This window comes from Osmia bicornis, chromosome 7, assembly GCF_907164935.1.
Source record: "Osmia bicornis bicornis chromosome 7, iOsmBic2.1, whole genome shotgun sequence".
NCBI classification, from domain to species: domain Eukaryota; kingdom Metazoa; phylum Arthropoda; class Insecta; order Hymenoptera; family Megachilidae; genus Osmia; species Osmia bicornis.
In genome coordinates, this window is record NC_060222.1 from 3,795,315 (window position 1) to 3,819,491 (window position 24,177).

A 24,177-nucleotide genomic window follows, 5' to 3' on the forward strand; every position below is an offset into this window, starting at 1 on the left:
ATCACGTCGGTTTTAGCCGAACGAAAGGAAACTCTCGGCTCGTTCACCGCGAGTGTTTTACTCGAAGAGCGTCGGAACGGATTTGACGACCAGTTGGGACGATCGTCATCTCCTCGAGTGTTGCTGTCCGACAAGCAAGGCATGCGCTTCGATGTCTAGAGAAGCTAGCCAGTGCGTGAATCCTGCCGTTTCTTTCTTTTTATTTTTTCATTACCTCATAATTCGGTTTGTTCTTCGTTCTCCTGAACCGTGTCCAATGCCCACGAAGCCGATCGATAGCCGTATCCTTCTAGTTTAGTCGTTGTTCTATAATCGAGTTTCTCTTTCCAGATGCTCCGCTCTTCCCGATCGTGAGGCCGCGGCTCCACGTTTGTCCGCGTTGCGGCCAGATGTACTCGTGGGCGTCGAATCTCCGGAAACACTTGAAGATGGGATGCGGAATGGTGACGTTCGAGACACACTTCTCCTGCCAATATTGCCCTTACAGATCGAGGATCGAGGCGTCGTTCCTCAAGCACCTGCTCTCGGTTCACAACATCAAGTAGACCGAGATTCGCTGAACGATCCTCCCGTCGGCGACGCGTTTAAACGCGAGCCGATTTATCTCAACCTCCACCCGTCGTCTACCGACTGTGTTTTCGTTCAGCGATATCCGTGCGATCGAGAAGAGGACTGTTTCAATTCCGCGCCTCAACCGTCTCCATCTCCGTTCATTCACGCGGTTTCTCGTTAACGCCTTCCCTTCGAAGCGGAATACCTCGTCGCCTCGCGATCCCGCTTCCGGGAGACGTTCCTCGAATTACGCGTCTCATCGAACCGAATCTAGTCTAAAGGCTGTTTTTCTTTTCTTTTCCAACGTTCATCGCGTATGTACCTCGGAAAGCTATCATTTTTACATATTTATCGCCGCCATTTTCACCGTACAGACGAAATAATCGTACCACAATAACGTCTAGCAACAGGTTTCCTATTTGTTTCGTATCGACCGGAGCGATTGTGTAGTGAAAGATATCCGCAATTAGAATTACATGCAATCTGAACGTTGCACGATCGATTTGTATCGTTCGAACAAGGATTCGTCGACGTGCCAGTGAGAAGTCGCGTTTACTTGTTCGAATAAATGTTTTGGAAAAAAGAAAATGAACGTATGTCGCGAGGTAGGTGCGAGAAATAGGCAAGAAATTCACCGTTTTACTTAGCGTTTTATTCGAGGAAAAGGATGAATTTTGTTTGAAATTAATAAGGTTTTTCTATCCTCTTGTTGTCATTCAATTTTCATTTAAGGAAAAGAAGGTAACCTGGTTGTTTCTCGCAACGAACAGCGACGTGTAACGGATTCTCAATTTTCATATACTTACTCACGCTAATCAAGTAGTGAATGTCAGTCACGTTTCATCTCATTCTTTGTATAATCGTACGAACGCGAAACGACGAATCGTACTTGTTATCGATAGCTTAGGACGAATAATGTACGAGTCATACTTGTCTACGATGCATGAAACGATCCTAGTCTATCTTAAATCATTCGATTCGATAGATCCGTAGATCTATTAGGTCGAGCAAATGAATGCTGCGCAGCGGTGATTAAGTGTCCCTGTGTAACGATGCCCGGCAATCGATTGCTTTTTAAATAAATACCTGTGTACAGATTCAAGTTTCTGTCTGATGGAGAACGTCCAAGCGTCATTTGTTTTCAGTCTCGCCTATACTCCGTCCAATAAGTCGAGTAAGTATAGTTTAAAAAATTCACGCGCTCGATGCAGGGTCGAAGCTCAGTTGTTTCCAGTTCTTCGAAGGTTTCGGTCGAGGTTTGTGAGTCGAGCCTGCTTCGAGCACATGAATTTATACGCATTTTACTATCTCGTCTGGTTGGATGGGCTGTAGGAAGAACGCAAACTGGAGCGATAAGAGAAATTCTGGTGCATTTAATGAAAATTTCTTGATTTAAACACATCTGTCGATACTTTGTTTCAGATCATTCAAAATCGGAGGATTCGAGCGAAGAGGAGGACGAAGATCCTCGAAGGGAATTTCAATTTCTACGTACAGGAAGTTCAAGTCGAAGAAACACAGCTCCTTGTACACGTTTTGTTCGAAAGTGAAATAAATTAGAGCGATAGCGATATCGTATCATACCCCCGTCCCTTCGACACCTGTCTATTCGTTAACGTTTTGTTCGTTGACTTATCGTCGCTTGGCCGCTTTTCTGCGACGTCCGATCGGTTCCACTTGGAATCGCAAACGTGATCGTTCGTGTTGCAATTTCGCTGGAAGGACGGCTATCAGGAGAAAGCGGACTCATCCGAGCGTGGAGCACGACACGGCAATGACGAAACGGGATTTTGTGTTTCAGGTGAACTGATCATCTGGGAGGACTATCGGGGATTCGATGCCGCCACCTTGGCCGAAACTGGTGATTTTCGATCGAACAGCTGTTCTTACGGCGGACGTTATTTCTCCGATCGGAAACCGGTACGAGTGTTCCGAAACAAATGCAACGATCCAGCGGCGGGCAGATACAAGTGTTCCAAGTGTTCCAAGTCGTATCGATGGAAGCACCATTTGGTGGAACACGTAAAGGCGTTTTGCGGCCAGAAGAAGGCCGAGTGTTGTCCTTACTGTAGCTACAGAAGCAATCGGAAATGGAACCTCAAGTCTCACATGAAGAGAATTCACGCGGACGTTTAAATTTTCATCTTAAGTGTATCTCGTTTCGAGGAAAAATTTAATTTTCTGATCGTCGAGTAATAATAGTCATCGTTCCGTGACAAATAATACGTTCCCTTCGTTCCTCGCGATTGCATTTCTTGCTGAAAACGAAACTTCCAATCTTTTGCGTGTCGAACAGCCCGGATACGCGTTATCTGACACGACACTTTGTTCGTATGCGTTCGAAGAGACATAAGAATGTAAATAAAAATGTGACGTCTCGTAAATATATGTATATCGAATGTTGTTGAGTGAGTTTGAGCAAACCGAGAAATATATTAAAAGTAAAACCTGATCCTCCAAAGACAGATCAACCGGAAGAGGAAGACGTCAACGCTGAAAACCTGGGAATAATTTTCTTTTTCTTTTTATCATTTTCTTTTTCCAGGAACGAAATTAATTCCCCATCGAAAATTGCATGGTATCTTGCAGCTGTGATGTTTTTCTAACGTTTAAACGCGATTTTCTGAAATTTTCTAATGAACAAACTTCAACTCGATTCTAATTAAAAAAGGGTATGTAACTGAAAATAAGAGTAGCTATTTTACGTTACATATCTCTTTTTTCTCCGAGCGATTCGAATCGTCCTAAAATAAAAATTCTTAAAGAATAGTCGGTGCAAAAGTGTCCCCCGTATCTCTACCGATGCCCATTTTTAAAACCGACTTCTTCCATCTGTCTGCATTTTTTCAGAGACGCGGACGATGGGCTTCCTGAACTGCCAGCGTGTCACCTACCCGTGCAAGAACTGCGGCAAGGTTTACAATTACTACTCCAGCTTGGCCAGGCATTTGAAGCACGAGTGCGGCGTGGAGCCCAAGTTTCACTGTCCTCTCTGCACTTACAGGGCGAAGCACAGGTCGAGCCTGAACACCCACCTGAACGGCAGGCACATGAAGCTTCTGAACGACTTCTACGCGATGCCGAACGGCAACAAGCTTTCATCCTCCGTGGATTCTGGAAATTAGAGCTAAAGTGTTTAGAGACTGATTTGCCGCGCACAAACAGAAAATCGTCGCGGATCGGTATTCTTTCTTTTTTTTTTTTTTCTCAGAATTCCTTGCGAACTCCGTAAACGCGATAACTAATATTTTTTCAAGGACGCGAATTAATCATCCCGTCGATCGATACCCGTAAGAAGAAGTGTAGTTAGACGCAGAGATAGCGGCGAAAATTTGTACCTTTTCATAGCGACTCTATTTTCTTGAAATTTCGATGGTGTTCACACCGCAGCGAACTCTTCCATTTTTCCATTAGCCCTGTTAGAGATACACGTTACAAGATTATGTTACTCGTCGCGTAGCGGTGCATCCTTAGATTTATTATAGGACAGCGAGTATCGAGAACGTCGGCTGACGTTCCTACAGCGACCAATAAATAGTAGAACGGAAGTGTTAGCGAATAAAGTCTTCCGTGCCATGCGAGAATAACCCGTTTTGCGTTATCCGTTTCACGAGTATCTGCGTGATTTGCATACCTACATAGGCAGGCCATCCTCGATGAAATTTTCCATCGTTGTATCGTTCGAAAGCTTCGCCCAAAGCATCAGGTAACAAACAAACAAACATATAATATGTATGATACAATAAAAGATGAAACTTTGAAATTCGGTCCTTTCCTCGATACGCTTCTTTATTTTAACGGTCGCGCGTCGAAAAGAGAGCAGGGAAAGAATCGGTCCGAACCGATTTGCACATCGATCAGCGATCGCTGATCGATCGTTTCTTAATTAAAACGCGTGCATGCAACACACGGAATACGTTCGTGTCGCGCATCGAACAGTTTAGAAGTGACAATCATTCTTGTTCCCTTTTCCCGCTTCTGTTTCTTCTCCGCGTGCACGACTCGCCCGCACCTTTACAGCCGATTCTCGATCGATCGGGACACGCTGTCGCGTGGTTACTCGTTCTTAGATTAATATGTAACCGACAACTTCTCCCTGATTACAGGTTACACGAAAAGCAAGTACTACATCGGTCAAGTGGCGAGGGATCGAAGAAGATCGCGGGGTCAGGGTCGATTCGCTTGCGACAACTGCGATCGGCGTTATCACGAAATGAAGAATCTCCGTAGGCACATGATTAACGAGTGCGGGAAACAACCGATGCACCAGTGCATCTTCTGCCCGTACAGAGCTACCTACAGATCGTACCTCCAAGTGCACATGATGAAGCATACGAGGCAAGGATTCACGCCGCGAACAGCGAACATCAGGCAGCACAGGGATTCCTGAACGTGCCTGTCACTGAATTCCTCGCGAATCGAGCCTAGGGAATCGCTGCTCCCTTTGATTTATCCTCCGTTTCGATAGAGAAAACGAGGAACGAAGAGAGAAAGAGAAGAAGAAGAAAGTTCGACGTACCGTATCAAGGTAGACGCGCGTTTAGCGTCCATCATTGTGACTCTCTCGTTAAATGGACCTAACCAAAGGGTGGCACGATATTGAATAAAAATCTGTCACGTTCCATACCGAACGATTGTCTCTGTCTCTGGTGCGTTAATCATCCCATTTCCGCAACAACCGTATCCTCGTATCATTATTCTCTCGTTTTCTCCCTGGATCGTTCGAGGATTAAAATTGCACGAGATCAGATCGGCGCGCAGCTAAATCGTGGATTAAAAAGTGAAAAGACCTTCTCGAAATCCGGTAAACGACTAACCGAGACTGTCTCGTGTCTGTTTCAGCCGAGTCCAAGTATCCTGGCGGCGCGGTGTTTAAGCACACCTGCATCACCTGCGGTAAAGCGTACAAGCACAAGCATCATTTGAAGAGACACCACGATTTCGAGTGCGGCATCGATCCGAAGTTCAAGTGCGCGTTCTGTCCGCACAGGACCAGATACAAGGACAGCCTGATGAAGCATATACTGGCTAGACATCAGTATCTTCTCGAGCAGAATTCGCAGTACGGACCGCAGCAGGTGCTCGACGTGCACGGAGAGATCGAGGGAAACTCGCGGATGCAGGGAAACATGTTCGCCACGTACCACGATTTCCCGCAGAATTTATAAAATTCCAACCCCGTTATCCGACGGGGGAAATCTTGCGTTCACCGAATTTGTTGTAAACAACCGTTGGACATCGTGTAAATAAAGATCGATCCTTTGTCGTCTACCTTAACGCTGATCAAACATTTTCAATCTCGAATCACTTGTTTCGATTTTCTTTCTGCTTCCAGATACGTAGAACGAACGCGCGAAGCTTTCACGTTCGATTGTCGTGCGAAATCAAACGTCTCTCATTCGATTTGTTCGTTTTCAGGCAGCGAGTACAGTTCGTCGAACTGGACGGTGGCGACTTTGCCGTCCACTTCGCGTCCGGTCGCCTACACCCGACGCCTCCGATCCATGACGTTCAACGACGATCAGGGGAAGAATCGTTGGGGACCGAGGAAGTACCTCTGCGCCGATTGCGAGCGTACGTTCGCGCTGAAGGCATCGTTGACCCGTCACCGGATGTTCGAGTGCGGCAAACAGTCGCTGGCGATCGAGAAGACGGTGCAGGATGCCGTCCAAGCGGAACGGAAACGGAAAAAGAAGAAGTACCTTTGCCCCGATTGCAACAAGGTCTACGCCGTGTTCACGTCGCTCTGGAGACACCGGAACTACGAGTGCGGCATCGAGCCGAAATTCATTTGCCCGATTTGTCGGTTTAGATTCTCGCAGAAGAGTAATCTCGATCGACACGTCAGAACCAAGCATTAGATCGCAGCATTTTTCTTTTTACCTTATTTTCCAAAGAAAGGTAATATCGCCAAAGCTGAAGCCAACGCGTTTGAACAGTAAATATCGAGAGCAATATTTTAGAGACGACGCGGATTTTTGTAAGGCGACGTAATTTTAATGGCGATTTAATTGTCGAGTACACTTTTCGTGTCCAAAGATAGTGTAACGATTGTAAGAGTTCAATAAATCTCTCCGTTTCTCTACCTAATCTAACGAAATCGGTTTTCCTCGCCAGGGATACGATCTCCGTCTGTGGCGTTCCAATGTGCTTGTTACGTTCCGTGTAGCTGGGAAACGATCGTTTTATTTCTCTAACGCATTCTCCCGTTTATTTCTAGGAACGAGCAGCGGCCACGTTTTCGAGGGTAAGGTCGGTCGGCAAAAATCTATAAACGCGACCGAGACCCCGGTCCGGTGTCCACGATGCGGAAGAAGTTATAAGATGAAGAGAAACTTGACGACTCATATGAAATTCGAGTGCGGCGGACAGAGGAACTTTACGTGTCACATTTGCCCGGCAAAGTACACGCAAAATATCGGTCTCCGTCGTCATCTCTTGCAAAGACACAACGTCTATCTTCCGCCAAAGTTTACCGTTCCCAAACGAATTTTCGCATTGTGATCCCTCGATTTTTCAGACATCTTTAACCCCATTTCTTTTGATCCGTCGATTCGAATTCGGATCGATCGCGTTTCGTTTCACGTATCGACGTTAATTATTTAAAAGTAAGACGATTCCTATTTTTATCTAGGATAGACAGTTATTGTTATTCTGAACAGGGGCGAAATAAAGATTGTACACGAGATCCTGACCACTTTTCATTGCCCGAGGCTAAGGGAGGAAAGAAAGTACTTTGCGATGACTGTTGTTTCTTCAGAAAGACTTTGCATTCCTAAATCGATACTTCACGTTTCATTTTCATTGTTTTCTTTTCCAGAATTGATAGCCAGTGGCCGGTGCGGCCGAAACAGATGCTTCAGGAAGGTGGAAGGGTTCACTTGCCACCAGTGCGGCAGGGGTTATCAAATGAGGCACAATTTGGTGAAACATTTGAGATTCGAGTGCGGCGGGCGCAAGCATTTTGCCTGCAGTTTGTGCCCGGCAAGATACACGCAGAACGGGAAACTAAGGCAGCACATGCTAAACTCGCACAATATTTTCGTACCACCGCGAAGGACCCGTGTGAAATGCGCTTACAGTTGAATAACTGCGTTTCCTTCTAAGTTAGGAGGTTACATTTTTTTTCTTTTTTTTAGAGAAAGTATTTTCCTATGTGCTATGCTTATCGATCGCCAATATATGTATCGTTCTTGTGCCCATTTAAAGTAACAATAAAATCGTTCAAGAAAACGAACGGAAACGAGATCGCTGTGCAGTTTCATTCAACTCGCTACACACTTGGTTTCCACGCATTCAAGCGGGGCAGATGCAGAAAATTGAAGAAGATCGAAATGGCTTGGAATACCAGTCTTCGAGATCGATTATTCTGACCGAGATGCAAATATTTTTGTTTCAGATTTCTACGAGAGTTTTATCGTTCGAAGATACGCAGATTTCGACACTGAAGATGGTACATAGGAAGAGATGATCGATTTCCGCTCGAAGAAACGTACACCGATTATCGAAGACAACATAAGAGAAGAAATTCGTCTACGAAGACCCTTTACTTCCCCCCATGGAATTTTAATAAACGATCATTTGCAATCGTGACCATTGTTGATTCATTTCTACGTATATGGTTCAGCAGTTTGTCACGATTAGTGCCTCGAAGACACCGTTGACACGTAATTAAGTTAGAATCACGGTCATTCATCGACATCTCGGTGTAATTGCCAGTTCCGTGATGTACTTGTTCTCCTCTTACCGTTCGAATCGTTTGATTTTTTTTGTCCTTAACAAAGAAACCGAGAAATCGAAGTTCGAGTCGATAATTCCTCGATGTGTACCGACAAAAATTTGCATTCGTATCGATTTTACTTTCTGATGTTGGTGTTTTTTCTTTTCGTTCGACAGGTTTCCTGAGGACCAGGTTCACCTGTCAGCAGTGCGGCCGCGGATACACGATGCTCTGCAACCTGAGGAGGCACATGAAGTGGGAGTGCGGTGGAAAACGTCAGTTTCCTTGCTACTACTGCAGCTACAGTTTTACGCAGAAGACGAGCTTGCAACGTCACCTGACTGCGATTCATAAGATCGACGTTGTCAACGGAGTGGAGCCTAGTATCATGTTGTAGATGAGAATTTAACCGAACGCGTTGCATTGCCGAATGTAATCTTTCGTCAACGGTAGACTACCTTCAGCCTAGCGTCGACGATTCGTCGCCTCGCTTTAGCTTCCCTTCTTTTTCCTTCCTGCCGTCCTTCGAGGCCCGTTTAGGTTGCTCGGTTAATCTTCTTTTCAGAGTTCTACCGTAGCAGGATAAAATTGCCACGCCAGACGGGGGCAAAGATTCCAGGGATCGGGGTAGTCGATTCGTTGGACCTCGTCGAACCCGGGTCCCTCGAATTCTGAATTAACGCGACTATGCTGTTCATGTTCTTTTAGGTGTTGTCGAACCGACGCTCGAACCTTCCTGATACGGTAGAGGATTGCGAAATCAAGGCACAAACACTCGAAGAGGCTCGACACTGTTCGCGAGAAAGGTTCGTCGTTGCTCGAAGATATCGGGCTTCGTCCAGGAAGAATTATTTTCTTCGTCTCGAAGAACCGCGACGAAGATCAAGTTGCTTCTACTACCCTGGAAGATGAACCATGTTACGCCTGCTGTTTCGTCATTGAAGATTCATCCGTGAAGATAACCGCGCGATGAAGACGCTTCACTGAAGATCGATACACGCGTGATAGACATTTGTTAAGTGATGTAATATGGACTTTAATCCCTCGAGTTCCTCGGTCCTCTCGAGATCGCGTAGATAGTTATTGAACTTTGGCACGATGTAAAAGGCTTTATCGAACCGCGTTAAACGTAGTCTGACATTGCCCTTCGATCTCGACGATATATTATCAAAGTTCACGTTAACTCGCCTCATAGAGTGCCGATAGTTAGCTTTGACGTTTCAACTTTTCAGTGTGCCACCGAGTGTCTAATTGCGATAATAAATATGAAAATAAAATTTTACGCATACGAAACAATCTCCTGAGAAATCTTCACGTATCTGATTTTTTTTTTCTTTCAATAATCTATACACGCACATACGACGCAGCGCAGCATTATTTTTTTCTTTCTAACACGACAAAGTAGACATATACATATTATTTTTACCTTCACGCCTTCTAATCAGCGTCGATTCGTGTCGAAGATGTTGATCCTGCGTAACATTCCTATACACGTACGTATTAAATAATTGTTAATGATCTTCTTCACCATTCGAAGAACTGTAACCGAGATCGGGACCTTTTTCTTTATTTATTTATTTTCAAAACCACCCATTTTTCCAGTGAGTAAATTCTTACTCGATATTGATTTCCGTGGATGAAATAACGTGTTTTGTACATAATAACACCCCTATTTAAAAACCGTTTATCTTAACACGAACGTTTCTCGAAAATCGTTCTATTTTCTTTCTATGTTCGGTGAATTATCAAACTCGACTTTCTAATTGCCCTGTTTTAAGCGCTCGCGCTTCTTCCCTCCGTAACGTGTGAAATTTGTCTGTTTCTATTTTCCAGACAACAAGCCGGATTTCCATGCGTACCTGAAGTGTCTGCCACCGTTGAACTTCGCGAACAACGCGGCTACCAGCGGCGTACCGTTCGATCCACCTGCGATAGGATGTTCACCGGATCCTCGGCTTCTGTTTCAAGGATCGTCCGCGTGGTTCCCGGAGACGGACAAGCCTTACATGTGCTCGAGTTGCGGCAAGGGTTACACCCACATCTTCACCCTGAATCGTCACCGGCGGACCGTGTGCGGTAAAATAAGGAACACCAGCGGCAAGTGGAAGTGTCCACGTTGCACGAGGTCGTACGTGACGGAAGGTAACCTAGTCCGTCACGTCCGATTCGAGTGCGGTGTGAGAAGAAAGTTCTGCTGCATCTTTTGCAATCGCAAGTTCACGCAACGTTGCAGCCTGATCAGACACTTGAGAAACTTTCACAACGAGAGCTTCGAGAGCGCCTCGAACGCGGTACCACCGGAGTATCCGCCGATCGAATCATGTCAGGCGGAAGTGAAAAAGTCCGAAGACTCTATAATATGAATGCCGTCGATCGTCGCTTAATTTTTTTTTCTTATTTTTTTTTTTCTAGTATTCCTTAACGAAATCGAACAAAGAGAAAATCGGTACCTCCAAGAGGAAGCTTCTAAAGCGTCGGATTTTGTGAACCGGGGGTTGGAAAGCAACCAGAGAGACGATAAATGGTTCCTCGAGAAAGAAATTCCTTCCAATAACCCTTTGCACGATTGACTCGTTTCGTTCGGAAGGGTTTTAAGTTACGCTTTCGATAGGTAAACCGCGTGAAACGGGGTTCCTTGGACAGCGAAATAGCGATGATTGATTTAAAAAAAAAAATGAAACCGAGTGAGAAAACGTGTGCGTGTATGTGTACAGAGAGAGCAACCTCTGAGAAAATGACGCGTTAAGTACCTTTTCATTTATCTTTGACAAATGCGAATACGGCCTTTCGATTATCGAGAAAGAACACGCGTTACACGGTTGATATTCCCGTGATAGGAATAATAAAACGGCACCGAAAGCACGAGAAATCACTAAAAGTCGACGAAACCAGCGACTGCGAGATTCATGCGACAATGATGTGCCCTTTTCTTAAAAAGTGTCTTATAGTTAGGATCAGTACGTACGTCGACGCGTTCGAGTACGAGAAGAAAATACGCTTTGTTGTACGTTTTTGGACACGCTTTGAAGTTAGTTAGGGTTTTATCGTTCGACGACGCCATCGAACTTGGCACATTTTTATTTCTCTGTCGTGTCGTGTCGTGTTCGTCACCGTTAGTCGAGCGTATCACAGTGATAGAAGTTTAAACGTTTCTAAAGGTGCTTGGACTTGATTGAAAAAAAAAGAAGCAACATGAAAACTGCGAGGAGTTCGTTCGTAGGAACGATTGTCGCCTTAGTTTCTTAAGGTGTATACTTTGACACAATTGATGGATACACTTTCATGGTGCTGCAATCCTTTAAAAAATATTTTATCTTTTCATTTTTACTATAGTTGACATTATTGTTCTTACTCTTATCAGTAATATTATCATTATTCGTACTTTTATTATTATAACTATGTCATTATTATTATTACTATTGTTATCGGCAATAGTGGCATTATCTACTGTATCGTTGTATTATTTTAATTACTATTAATCTTTCAAGACTGCGTTATCGAAAGGATTAGGATAATACGTTTAAAGAGCGGCGATGCATTCGAAAATCTTCTTTTTGTTTTTTTTTCTAGTAGAGTAGAATTTTTGAGAAGTAAAGATATAAGAAACAGCAATTCGAGGAATTATATTGCGAGGACAATATTTTTCTTCTCTTTTTTCTCGTTCTCCTTGATCATTCGTATCTGACGATTAATTGGGCTGTGAAAATTATTTTCTTTTCATTCCTCTCGATAACGGTTAGGTATAGCGTAGATTAGGTGTTTCGGATCGAATCGAACTGTTATCGATAAAACAAAGGAATTGCACCGATTCGAGCGAGACGATCGACTACTCGTGTACAAAGAACACGAGACTCCGTCGATCTTTTCTTTTTTTTTCTTTAAAGAGAAAAACTTTGTTGTTGTGTAAGGTGTTACATGAAAAACAATAAATACACAGTTATCGAATTAAAGTCGCAAATAAAGTTGTTCTTCGAGGAGAGAAAAATGAATTTTCTTGAAAAATCGATATTGGCTTCTAATCTTTTTTCAAACACTTTCAAAGATTTGGTGTGTCTTTTTCTTTTTCCATTCTCTTCATTTCTTTTCTTCGCTGTTTCATTTCCACGTACAAACTCGTTCACGATCATTCACGTAACTTTCCGCTGTTTCAGCTCAACGTCCGTTTTTTTGCGATCAACTGCCACGAAATCTTTGGAGGCATTGCAAGGATACTCATGTCTGTGTGAAGTGCGCGAAGAAGTACAGCGACTGGAGAAGTTTACGGACTCACATGAATTTCTTTTGCCAAATGGAACCGCTCTTTACTTGCCCTTATTGCCAGCAAAGAGCTAGAACACCGACGTTATTAAAATACCATATCGTACGCGAACACACGGCTCTCGCTACGGTCCAGGAGACCAATTAACATCCGGAACATTTTAATTCAATTCGATCGCGGGAATCATTCGTACCATTCTACGAAATATCGATCGGACGAAGTTCTATCCTCGATCATTCCTGTGCGAGCGATCAGAACCGATTTAATGTGGGTGTGTTGTTTATAAATTGTACACGGTGTGTTACGACTTCCAATAAACGTATCATTCCTTTTTTAATTATCTTCTATTCCTAATGACAACGCGCCGAGTCGACGCGCGTACCATTTATACCATTTTCGTGAACCTCGTCGAATCAACGGGGCGAACAGAAAGGAATGCTTATCTCTTTTTTCAGACGTTCGCGCGGCAGGTGGATCGGAATCGACAGGCAAGATTTTCTTTTCTAACGTGTACGCTTTTGATTTTTAGGATGGGGACAGTCGGAGCTGCAGTTGGACGACTCGCTGACTCTGGACCAATCCGGGAAACCTGTGTTTGTCTGTCCGAAATGCGGCAAAGGTTACACCTGGAAGGCGAGTCTTCAGCGTCACCTGAGCACCGGTTGCGGACTGCCGCCCATGTTTCGCTGCAAATTGTGCGACTACAGGACCAGCAGGAAGGACATTCTCTTCAGGCATATCAGACATGTGCATTCTCGAGTTCTGGCTTAGCGTCGTCTCCCAATTATCTACCGTCCGTCTCTGAACCGAAAACGAAAGAGACAATGAGTGTTCTTCCCTTCTTCTTTCGGTTGTTCAATAAATATAAACGTTCTGTTACACGACACGGCTCGACACAGTTTCTTATAAAGTTGCAGCGTGACCAGCCGAGCCAGAATTTCGGCTGCTCCGATCCAGGATACGTTTCGAAATTAGAGAAAGGGGAAAGGTTATCGATACCGCTACGCGTTTTTAACCAATTAAAAGTGCGTTTGTCGTCCGATATGTAAGAGAGCGTTCTCGTTCGTAAGAACTTCGTTTCATCCTGTTCGTTTTCGATTTGTTTCAGGTGCTTGGAACGTGCAGGGTGGTTACGGGGACGACTACGGTGGCGTCGAGGGACTGCATTTCCATCCGGAATTGGAGAAATTCAAGATGTCAGGACAGACGGCCACGTCCAACTGTCACAAGCGTCACATGTGCGGTTTCTGTAAGAAAGTCTTCCCGCTGAAGAACCTGCTGAGGAGGCACGTGCAGTTCGGTTGCAAGATGAACCCAAGGCACTCGCAGTTCGCTTGCTCCTTCTGCCCGTACAAGAGCACCTACAAGGCGAACATGGAGAGGCACGTACGAAACGTTCACGACACAGGTGTGCTCAAGTTTCGTTGCGATCTATGCAACTTTCGCAGCAATTACTCGTTTTGCGTGCGAAGACACATGAAGACTTTCCATCGCGCCGCCGACGACGCGAACGCGACCAAGCAATAGACGGACTTTTCCTTCGATTTTCCAATCGGTCGAAACGAAAGTAGCAGCCTGTTCCCTTCTCCGAACTTTCCCTTCGCTTCCGAAACTGTACGGATAGAATTACGCTTGTAAGTAAAAAAAAAAAGAAACGATCGACCGTATTTGTAACACCGATTTTCCATAGGGATTCTGTGAAATTAGTAAGTATCCCCCGCGTACCGAGGGTTATCGCGTTTTGTAACGTTTTACATCGCCGTTCAGACGGACCAGGGAGAAAGCCCTCGCGCCTCTTTCGCTTGTACGTATTTTTTAAGGATTGTAAACGGCCGTCGTCGAAGTTGATTAGAAACCGTCAGCTTGTAAATCGTTCTAGGTTCCAATAAATCAATCGATGCGATCGATCAACGTATCGCGAATTTGTGTGTTCGTTTCCTTGATCGATTTCTAGAGGAAGAAGAAGAAGAAGACGAAGCGGTAAGCATTCTAATCTCTCCGCTCGATTTCTCTTTCTGACCGTGAATCTTCAGGATTCCTTTGGACGAAGAGAGAGAGAGAGAGAGAAAGAGAATATCTCGAATGTCAGCGATGCGTGGACAGAGAGAAAGAGTGAGAGAGAAAGTGAACAGAAAATTTGTTAATCGTGTTATGTATGTGCCCGCTGAGAGAAAAAAGAAAAAAAAAAAAAGAAAGTGGTTACGTTTCATTTCACGGCATGCGTTCGTGGTCGATCGGTCGCATTAACCAGTCTGCTGTTGTTGTTTCAGCGATGTTGTGGCCGTACAAGAGACTCTACGTGTTCGAAGCGAACAGAACCTCACGAAGGAACGATCAGCAACGAGAACGGGAGAGAAGTTTCGTTTGCGTCGACTGCGGGAAGGCTTACGCGGTTCACAGATCTCTTTGGAGGCACCGAAAGTTCGAGTGCGTGAACGCCAAGCCGAAGTTCACGTGCGAAGTGTGCCCGTACAAAAGTCCTCACAGGTGGTGCATCGAGAATCACAAAAAGAAACACCATCAAAGCGTTTTCAATTGACATTTCGATCCTCCCGTCGAGCTAGACCGTTTTTAAGACTGACGCGAACAAGTAAGAAGAAGAAGGCGAAGAAGAAGAAGGAAGGTATCGTGTTTAATCGTTTAGGAATCTATCGTTAAGACGTATCCGATTATTATTACATGGTCGAAATGCGAAATCGAACGAAAGCGTTTTCCGCTCTCTTTCTCTCCGTTCTTCGTTTCAAACGAAGAGTTCGATTCCGGAAAGAGTATCGAGGAGATGGATTCGAGCTATTCCGAAAGCCTGTGATAAACGAATTTCTTACCAACTTTTGTATAGATATTTTTCTTTCTTTCTCTTCTATAGGTAGAACGTTTCAACTCGTCGTTCGATTTCTTTCGTATGAGAAACCTCGGACGGTTTCCTTCGACGAGCATCGATCGAGTTTCTAGCTCTTAGGATAAACTTGTAGGATGGTAATTGCGGATAGAATAAAGAGACATTCGTAGAGGCGAGTGTCTCGAAGGAGAGGAAAACGAGGAGGAAAATGAGTAAACTGTAATTTACGCTTACGATTCGCCCAAGGCACTTGTCTTCTCTAATAAAACAAAGATTTCGCAGGAATGCGTTGAGAAAATGTTGATCACCCGCCTTGAAACTTCGGTTTCTCCCAATCACACAAGATCCGTTAATTGAAGTTCGCGAAAGCTTTTACCGTATCGCCGAAGCTTTTTGCTAGGAGACGCGTATCGTTTCATCCGTCCCGTTTTCTAACTTGGTCCCTCTGTTTTCAGCGTACCGGAAGATGTACATGGGTGACCAAGTTCTCGGCTACACCTGCACAATGTGCAGCAAGTTCTACAAGATGTGGAGCAACTACTTGAAGCACAAGTGCGAACCGCCTCAGTTCAAGTGTCCGTTGTGTCCGTTCGCCGCGTTCAAGGCCTTCATTCTTCACGCTCATCAGGCCGAGCAACACTTCAAGGTCTCATCGCCGAACACCTGAACCCGTCGTATCGAGATTCTGCGATTTCCGCGTCCGAGCGACGCGTACGATTGCCTTAAATTCTCGCGTCTCGAAGCTTTTCTCGTGCCTACGCTTCCACCCGGTTCCGCTTCCCTTCTTTACACCGCGATGAATCGTTAGAAAAACACTCGATCTTGCTCGATGACGAGTGTCAATCACGAGTTTAGCTTAGTTTTATTCGAAGAAACGCCGCCCTCGCGACCGTGTTCTTTCGTCGGTAATCGCTCGATCGATTTTATCGATCATCTGTACGGTCGCGATCGGCTTTGTCTCGCTTAGATATAAGAAGCGGAGTTATCAATGGGAACATCGCGGTGAGCGTAGACGCGGTCGCCCCACCCTCGTAATCCCTATTACTCTTAAATGCATGTATTTTCGTAATACCAAAAAATAAAGAAACAGAAGAGTATCGCAAACGATCGAACAGCGGATGTCATTGTTAGACGAGAGACGAGAAGATTCACCCTCTTTTCGTACACCACCCTTTCTTCTTCTTCCCTCTGCTGTTCTTTTCCACGAAACGAAGGAAGAATGCTGCCGAAGGAAGAATTTTGGTATACCTTTCGTCGCACGAGGAACGGAACGTTGATAGGGATCATTTAATAATAACGAACGATCGATTTTCTGTGTTTCAGCAGCGTTCCTGCACCGGTGCGAGTCCTGCGGCAAGACGTTCAAGTGGAAGAAAAGTTTATCCCGGCACGAGCGGGAGGAATGCGGCAAGAAGCCTTATCGTTGTCCTCATTGTCCGAGTGCGATGAACTTGAAGGACAGTCTTGTTCGTCATTTGCGGGTGAAGCACGGGCAAGATTGTCGCGTTAGAAATCGGATAGTCCATCGACCGAACGCTCGATTCGCCGCAACAATGGCGGCTGAGATCGTTCGGCTGTCGAGGAAACGCAGCAGGAATCTGCCTCTTAGATATCAATAACCAAACGAAATTTAACTAATTCCCTTTTTTTAAACAAGAAAACGGTAAGAAGCGGGGGATTATTAATTACGACGAATGTATGGGGCGTGTTAATAAACGAAACGTAAGAAAGCGCAGAGGCGTGTGACATTATTTCTCGTAACGTTAGGTAGAAGAAACCGGGAAAATCGGCGGAAAAGCGAAGAAAGGAGAATAGAGGGCGAATACGATAGTATGCTTTGCTGATGCTTTTGTGGGGCGAAAGCTTCTTGTTCGTGAACGACGATATTCGCGTTGCAGAGCGACCGTACTTAAAGCTACCTTTCTTCCTTCCTTTCAGGTTTCCACGTGTGCTGCGAGTGCAAGAAAACGTACAGGTCGAGAATGGCACTGAATCGTCACGTACGGGAGGAATGCGGCAGGGTATTGTACACGTGTCCCTTTTGCCACAGTATCATGCCAATGAAGTTCAACCTGCTGAATCATCTGAAGAAGGAGCACGGTTGCGTGGCGAAGATCTGAGAGAAACGTTCCTTCCTTACCGCGTGAAACTATCATTTCGTTTTCGTTGAATCGCGTAGACGAGAAGAAGGAAAACGGCGAGAAACGTCCGTGTGTTACGTGCAGTGATTGCGTGTACTTGCGTCGTTTCGAGAGAAAACAGAGCTTCAATAAAGTGAGATCGAAGCAACGATTTGATCGCAGACGTATCCTCTCCTCGTTCGTAGCTTTAGAACGATCGATACACACGTGGAGAATCGAGCGGAGTGGTAACGCGAAATTACTAACGATCGCATGGCACCTGAATCGAATTAATCGCAACCCCTGTTATCTACCTCGCTTCCTTGTTTCTTGCCCGCTTTATCTAGCCTGCCGGAGGACCAACCGATCTTCGCGATACGAGGCAATTTATTTTGACAATTTATTTTTCACGCTTGACCGTCGATGTAGAAAAACGAGAGGACGTAGGATGAATCGGCGCAGACAGGTATCGGTGTTCACCGAGCCAGCCGATCGATTCGATCTTTACTAATCGAACCTTGTGATTTTGCTTGCAGGCTGTCTAATCGGCAATCAGTTGCACACCTGCAAGAGCTGCGGCAACGTGTACATGTATTACAGCTCGTTGACCAGGCACGTGAGAGAGGAATGCGGACAGCCACCGAAATATCAGTGTCCATATTGCCCGAAGAGAACCAAGTTGCGGTGCAATTTACTGAAACACATGCGCAAAAAGCACTGTTGAGGAGCCGGGACACTTCACCAAACGGCGAAGACACTTTTCGCAAGGACACTGCTTAACGCGTGTACGATAAGTAATTACGTGCAGTAATTACTCGAGGGTGTAACGTTTCTTCCGCAACCCTTTGTAAATAAATTTCGCCGGAGGAGAATTGAAAAGAGAGGGAGGGGTGGAGTGTCGGAGGTTGCGAAAGGTGGGATTTTGTTTGCAACCCTTTCTTTCTCGACCAACTAATCACCCTCCGCGCGGATTAACGAGGGAAATAGTTTGGTTTTGACGGATAAGGCAAGATGCAGCGAGAATAAAGACACTCTTGCACGTTCGCGCGGGTTACGGCGTTCGGTTAAATTATTGACGAAACGAACGCGTTTCTTTTTCAGAATGGAACACCTGTTTGGCCTGTTCAAAGTCGTACAAATGGAGGAAGTCTTTGCACCGGCACGTTCGAGAGAGCCCGGAATGTTGGCCCGTACTGCTCACGTCCGGAAACGGCGAATTCATCCGACAGATTCACTACAAAATGCTGTACAACGTAAACAATTGATTGAACCCGTTCGATGGGAAATTTTTCATCTTGTTATTTCAGATACATTTTTCTAGAGAAATAAACGTTGTATTTATATTCTGACAACGGAGAGATTAATGCGTTGCGCGAGGAGATTCGGTCGAACCGCTCCTGTAATTTCTAAGACTCCTCGATGCTTGTCTTTCTTTTCTTTTTTCTTTTTTTTCTTTTTCAGGACATTTAACGAGTGTACATTCCCGCGTAAACTTCCGTTTACGTTGCTGCTAAATATCATCGTTGTTTTCGTTCCCCGCGCCCAGTTATCCGACGGTCTCGAATAAAGCCGAAAGAGAGTTTGTTCTTGAATGTCGTTTCATTTTTTTTTTTTCTTTTTTGTAAAAAATGTCACCGTCGATGTATCGCTGTTGGCTGACGGAACGATTTTTCGCAGATTACCGACGTCATCGTCCGGCTAGCTCGTCGTCCAAGCTACGGGGAAGCTTCCCTTGCGGCAAGTGTCAGAAGATATATTCGAACGCCTCCTCGCTCTACCGTCATCTGAAACTGGAATGCGGCGTGCTGCCGCAGTTCCACTGTCCCTACTGCCGCTTCAGCTCGAAAAGAAAGTTCAACTTGAACTCTCACGTGATACACAAGCATAGCAAAATGATGAATTGCTATCTGACCCAATAGAGTTTGCGGCGGGTCGCGACTACCTCGAATCAAATTCAAATACGCCGCATCCTCGCGATACCAATTAATCGACCACGTACCTATGGATATTGTAAACGATACGAATAAAAAGATATTCGTGTCTCTTCCTAACCACGATCGTTCCTTAACCCTTTTCCGACCATAGTTTCCGTTCGATCGCGTTATTACGTTTCTTTTCACTGTTCTAATTACTCTTACGTTTACTAATTGTTTGTAAATCGATTTTGCAGGTGAACAACATCGTCGGGGACTTTTGGCAAAACGACGACCGACCCTCTTCGACGATCATTCGGAACGCGTGTTTTCTTTCAGAATCGTCGATATCCTTGTTTCTGATTAAAATACAAACATGTATGCGTATTTCGAAAACGAGACACCTCTTAATAAGACGTTCCTTTGTACATTATTGCGTATAAATTTATCGGATTCGATTAGATACTGTTTGTACATTAATACATTCGTTTGAATGGGTTTATGAAACGAGATCATCCTACAATCACCGAAGCATCCTGGTTGGTTATCTTGTTGTGGAGGGTTGGAAATTGGCATCTTTTCATTTAAGATAGGAGCCGGGAAAGCTGGAAAGACGTATGATGGAAAATAAAAGAAAAAATATTTGAATTTATGAGAAAATTCGTACAGGTCTTTCCATCTTGTCCCGGCCATCAAAACTTCACGCCTATTCACGTATAAACACGGCAAAATTTTATCCTGGGCGCACCTATCTCTCGGGCTATTGGCTGATACGTTATGTGTTGGGTTGGTTACGGGTTTAATCTCACTGATTTCTTTTGCCAGTCGCATAACAACTACTCGTGCATCGACCGAGAAAATCCTCTGCCCTTTTTCTCCACCGTATCTTCTTCCTCATCAACTCCATTCTTCTCCCTTCCTACCTAACAGATCCCTTTTAAATTTTCATCTTCGTATCACACAGATCTTCTTCTTTTTTTTTTTTTGATTTAATAAAATAACCTTCTACCTCGATCTCGCGTCTCGTTTGGCGCCGGGACCTGTTGCAGGAATGGTTGCGTTGCTGACGTTGTTGCGATCGGATTACAAGCAGCAGTCGCCGCAGCAGCCCCCGCAGCAGCAGCAGCAACAACAGGGGATGAAGAAGACCAGGTCGAGCTCGGGGCTGACGGCAACGACGAGAAGCACCGTGGTTTTATCGGGTAGACGCGTGAGTGCTAGCAATGCCGGGGACAACAGAGACAATAACAGTTACGACAGCGGAAACGACAACGGTGGTCGTAGCTCGACCCGCGAGGTCGTATTCCCCGATTCTTTCGAGGTCCTACCGCAACCCCGCGACTTAAGCGTCATTTACATGGGCGTGCCGCACGAGCAGCAACGCAAGTTCAGGTGCCGTTTCTGCGGTAAAGGGTACCGATGGAAAAGCACGATGCGCCGTCACGAGATGGTCGAGTGCGGGGGCAAACCGCCGGCGTTCCAATGCCCCGAGTGCCCGTACAAAGCGAGGCAACGGGGCAATTTAACGGTCCATTATAAACGGCATCATCAAAAGATCGACTACGACGAGGGCGCGTAAAAACACGGGTCGCTTTGGCCGATTCGCACGATCGTCCTGGAAATTAACCCCTTCTTTCTGTTCGTCGAACTCGATCCCCTTTTTTCCTTCGCTGATTTTCTTATCATTGGGATCGGTTCCCGTTGTACATAAAGGCACGCTCGTATTTATGCACCTTGATTACAAACTGTCGTAGAGAATTTAAGTTAATGAAGTTTCTTCCCCCCCTCGTTACCACGATACAAGAGTTTATTTTCCTTCGATTCTATATGTACATAATCTTTATTTTCGTTTATTTAAAACTTACTAATATCGTGCAAGGCAAGTTATGCAGTTTTTGAGTTTTCCAGGTGATAGAATAATTGTCTCCGGGACGATCGTACCTCGAGCCATCGAAAGTTCTCCATTTTCGCACCTCGACAGGTTGTGAAATTGAAAGTTAAACCGTGTTCGCGTCGGGTGTGAAGTTGTTCGTACGCGGAAAATTGAGAATCGTGTTACCACTTTGAAATTTCTTAATCATAAAATGTTCCCGTATTTTCTAATACTTTTATACTCTAGATATTTTTATCCTTAGATGATAGACTATTTTCACGATGGAACGTTACGGATGTAAGTAAACGAGAAGACGGTAAATGCGAAACGAATTACCGATCATACGGATAAAAGGGATAAAAACGTGCCTTCTTTCAATCGAATCGAATCGAAACGGTAAATCGATCGTGCATTTATCGGGATTAGATACTCGTCGCGTATCACTGGTGATTCGTGCGAAATAATCTCCAGATAATCGGTTACCTGAGAACACGAGTACGTAGTAGCTTCGATTTTTGCGTTAGAAGCGCTCGAATCTGTACTTTAACTTATATATATACGAGCAGTAAGTATATAGAATAGGAAATGGGAAAGGAAAACGACAACGTTGAAAATCATTGTCACGAATCTCTGCGCGAATTGCGATCGTTTAACGATCCCAATTTGCACAGTATCAACGAAATACTTAATAATCGCTTCGATAAAGTTCATTCGCGATTCAACGTAACGATCTTTCAAGAATAATTGTACCTCTAGACGAATTTACCGGAACAAGGAGAACGTTAGACTTCTTCCGATCGAACGAACGATTCGAATAAGTGTGCTCAAGCGAACAAAAGAGTCGATATTTTTATACACTTGTACTACCCTCCCTTTTAGACTTATTCGAGACGATCAATTATTTTGTAAGTTACAAAAAAGTACTTGGACATTCCTTGACGTCTTCGCGACTCTTCTACGTAGGATCGTATTCTTAGTCTTAGAAGAATTCAACAAGTTTTTTTCCATTTTTATATACAAAACGTTTGCGGGACAATAAGAGAGAATAGAAAAAAGAAAAAGAGAATGCGAAGAGAATAGGCGGTGAAAGAGATATAAGGGCTCGTCGAGAGATCGTTCGCTTCTCGATCAGAGTCCAGTATTTTTGATATCAGTATTTACGGATGCACGCATCTATGACCTGTCTACGAAACGACGTAGGACATACCCGTTACACAATTCTTTTTTCTCGTACCTTTGCTTGTTGCAATATCGAGACGACTTCCGGTCCAGCGTCTTCCGATCGCTCTCGTATTTCCGATCCTTGTTACCGACCTTCTCGATCCCCTACCAATCGTCTCTCTAGCTTCGATTTTAATGAAAACGATCGATCGAATTACCGAGGGAAGAATGCGAGTCGTCCCAATCGAATACTCCTTTCGATGCTTACCGACGTCGACTCCACTCATTTTCGAAGAATTTATCAGAGAAATTGAATTATCGAATACCAACCACGAATATTAGCGATTAATATTAATATTATTACTATTAACATTATTATTTCTATTATTATTATTATTAATATTATTATTAATATTATTATTATTATTAATAAAAAGACAATGTTTGTTGCGGGTTATTTTCTAAAGATCGTACGTGTAATTCCATCATCCCACACCTATCATCAATTCGTCAATTTCATCAAACACGTTCCTGATTCTCTTTCGGTGAGAGATAACAGTTTTGTGAAGAACCGATTGAGAATAACGATTTCGGTATTAGCGTGTTCAGAAAGGAATTGTACGAACGAAAGACGATAGACTAACCAAAGATTTCTGTTTTCAGCATTTTGGAGCCAACTGCCGTACAATTTCGAGATGTTTCCCTGCGACGCCTGCGGCAGACAGTACAGAAGGATGATATCGTTGCAACGGCACAAGAGGCTCGAATGCGGAAAGGAAGCCCAGTTCGAGTGCGTTTTATGCCACACCAGGTTCAAACACAAGCACAGCTTGCTTAGACACTATAGCATACACGGGAAGAGCGTGCAGAAATTGGCTAAGTTTAAGAGGAGAGGAAGGAGGACGGCCTGACCGACGAAAATTCGGAGATTTCGATGCGCGGAAAGCGATACTCGACGCGTTCGCGGTTCCCCGACGCGATTCACGATCCGATATTTTCCTTTGCATCGAATAAACAATGATTTTTATCAACCCTTTTGATTCTATCGAGAAATATGGTGCAATAGTTACGAAATAATTACGCTAAACATATATTTTTTCCTCTTGCGCCAAAGGGTTAATTTTAATTATTTACTAGATATAACCCGCTCGTCACTCGCGTATGTGATTTAAAGGAAATAAATAAGAAAGAGAAGCCGCAATCGCGACAATCGGCAACGATCGAACCTTGATCGCTTCGCCCTCTTTTTCACTCGCTGTCCTTTTTTACTTCTCGCGGGTTTACTGCCCGTGCCGACACAAAAATCTGCACCCCATAGACTTTCCAGAGGAAAATTGAAAGCTCCGTAATTTTTGACTAGTTTTGAGCTAGTCTGATTGTGAGACATTTCTAACGATGTATAGAGTGTATCTCTAACCCTGGTAGTTGTCGAGTCGAAAAGTGACGCGGACAGACATCTTTGCGCTTTATAATAATAAGATTTTCAAACGAGATTACGTACTTCAGCGTTAATTATGTATAAATCGTTTGTTTCTTTAATATGCGTAACAAAATTTTCACGAAGTTTTGTCACAGTAAGAATTTTTTATTAAGAATTATGATTTTCCATAGTTTATCTTTTGTTACAACGAATAAAAGTTACACTTTTCAATGCACCTCTTATTTGTCATTCGAAACGTCGATGTTATGCACCGATTAATTGCATACGTTTTTAATCACGACACTTTTCTTTTATTCTAGC

General features: G+C 44.3%; 1 protein-coding gene across 17 annotated transcripts in view; it reads left to right on the forward strand.

The window, feature by feature from the left end:
- Positions 1 to 24,177, forward strand: part of LOC114873055 (longitudinals lacking protein-like) — a 113,881-nt gene that overhangs the window by 56,934 nt on the left and 32,770 nt on the right. Inside the window, exons 7-8 of one of the 17 annotated variants that reach the window (XR_006829563.1) lie at positions 8,449 to 9,765; positions 10,106 to 10,195. The exons of 7 other annotated variants lie outside the window; for them this stretch is intronic. Coding sequence is in view for 9 of the 10 variants with exons in the window: in XM_029180964.2 (XP_029036797.1) it covers positions 20,452 to 20,981 (530 nt within the window). In the remaining variant the exon portion in view is untranslated. Of the gene's footprint in view, positions 1 to 330; positions 1,622 to 2,353; positions 2,894 to 3,402; positions 4,316 to 4,658; positions 5,184 to 5,970; positions 6,643 to 8,448; positions 9,766 to 10,105; positions 10,196 to 14,800; positions 15,318 to 15,824; positions 16,479 to 20,451; positions 22,903 to 23,099; positions 23,680 to 24,177 lie in introns of those variants that run through there. 9 more of the 17 variants (XM_029180964.2, XM_029181039.2, XM_046286444.1 and 6 more) reach the window with 9 other exon arrangements.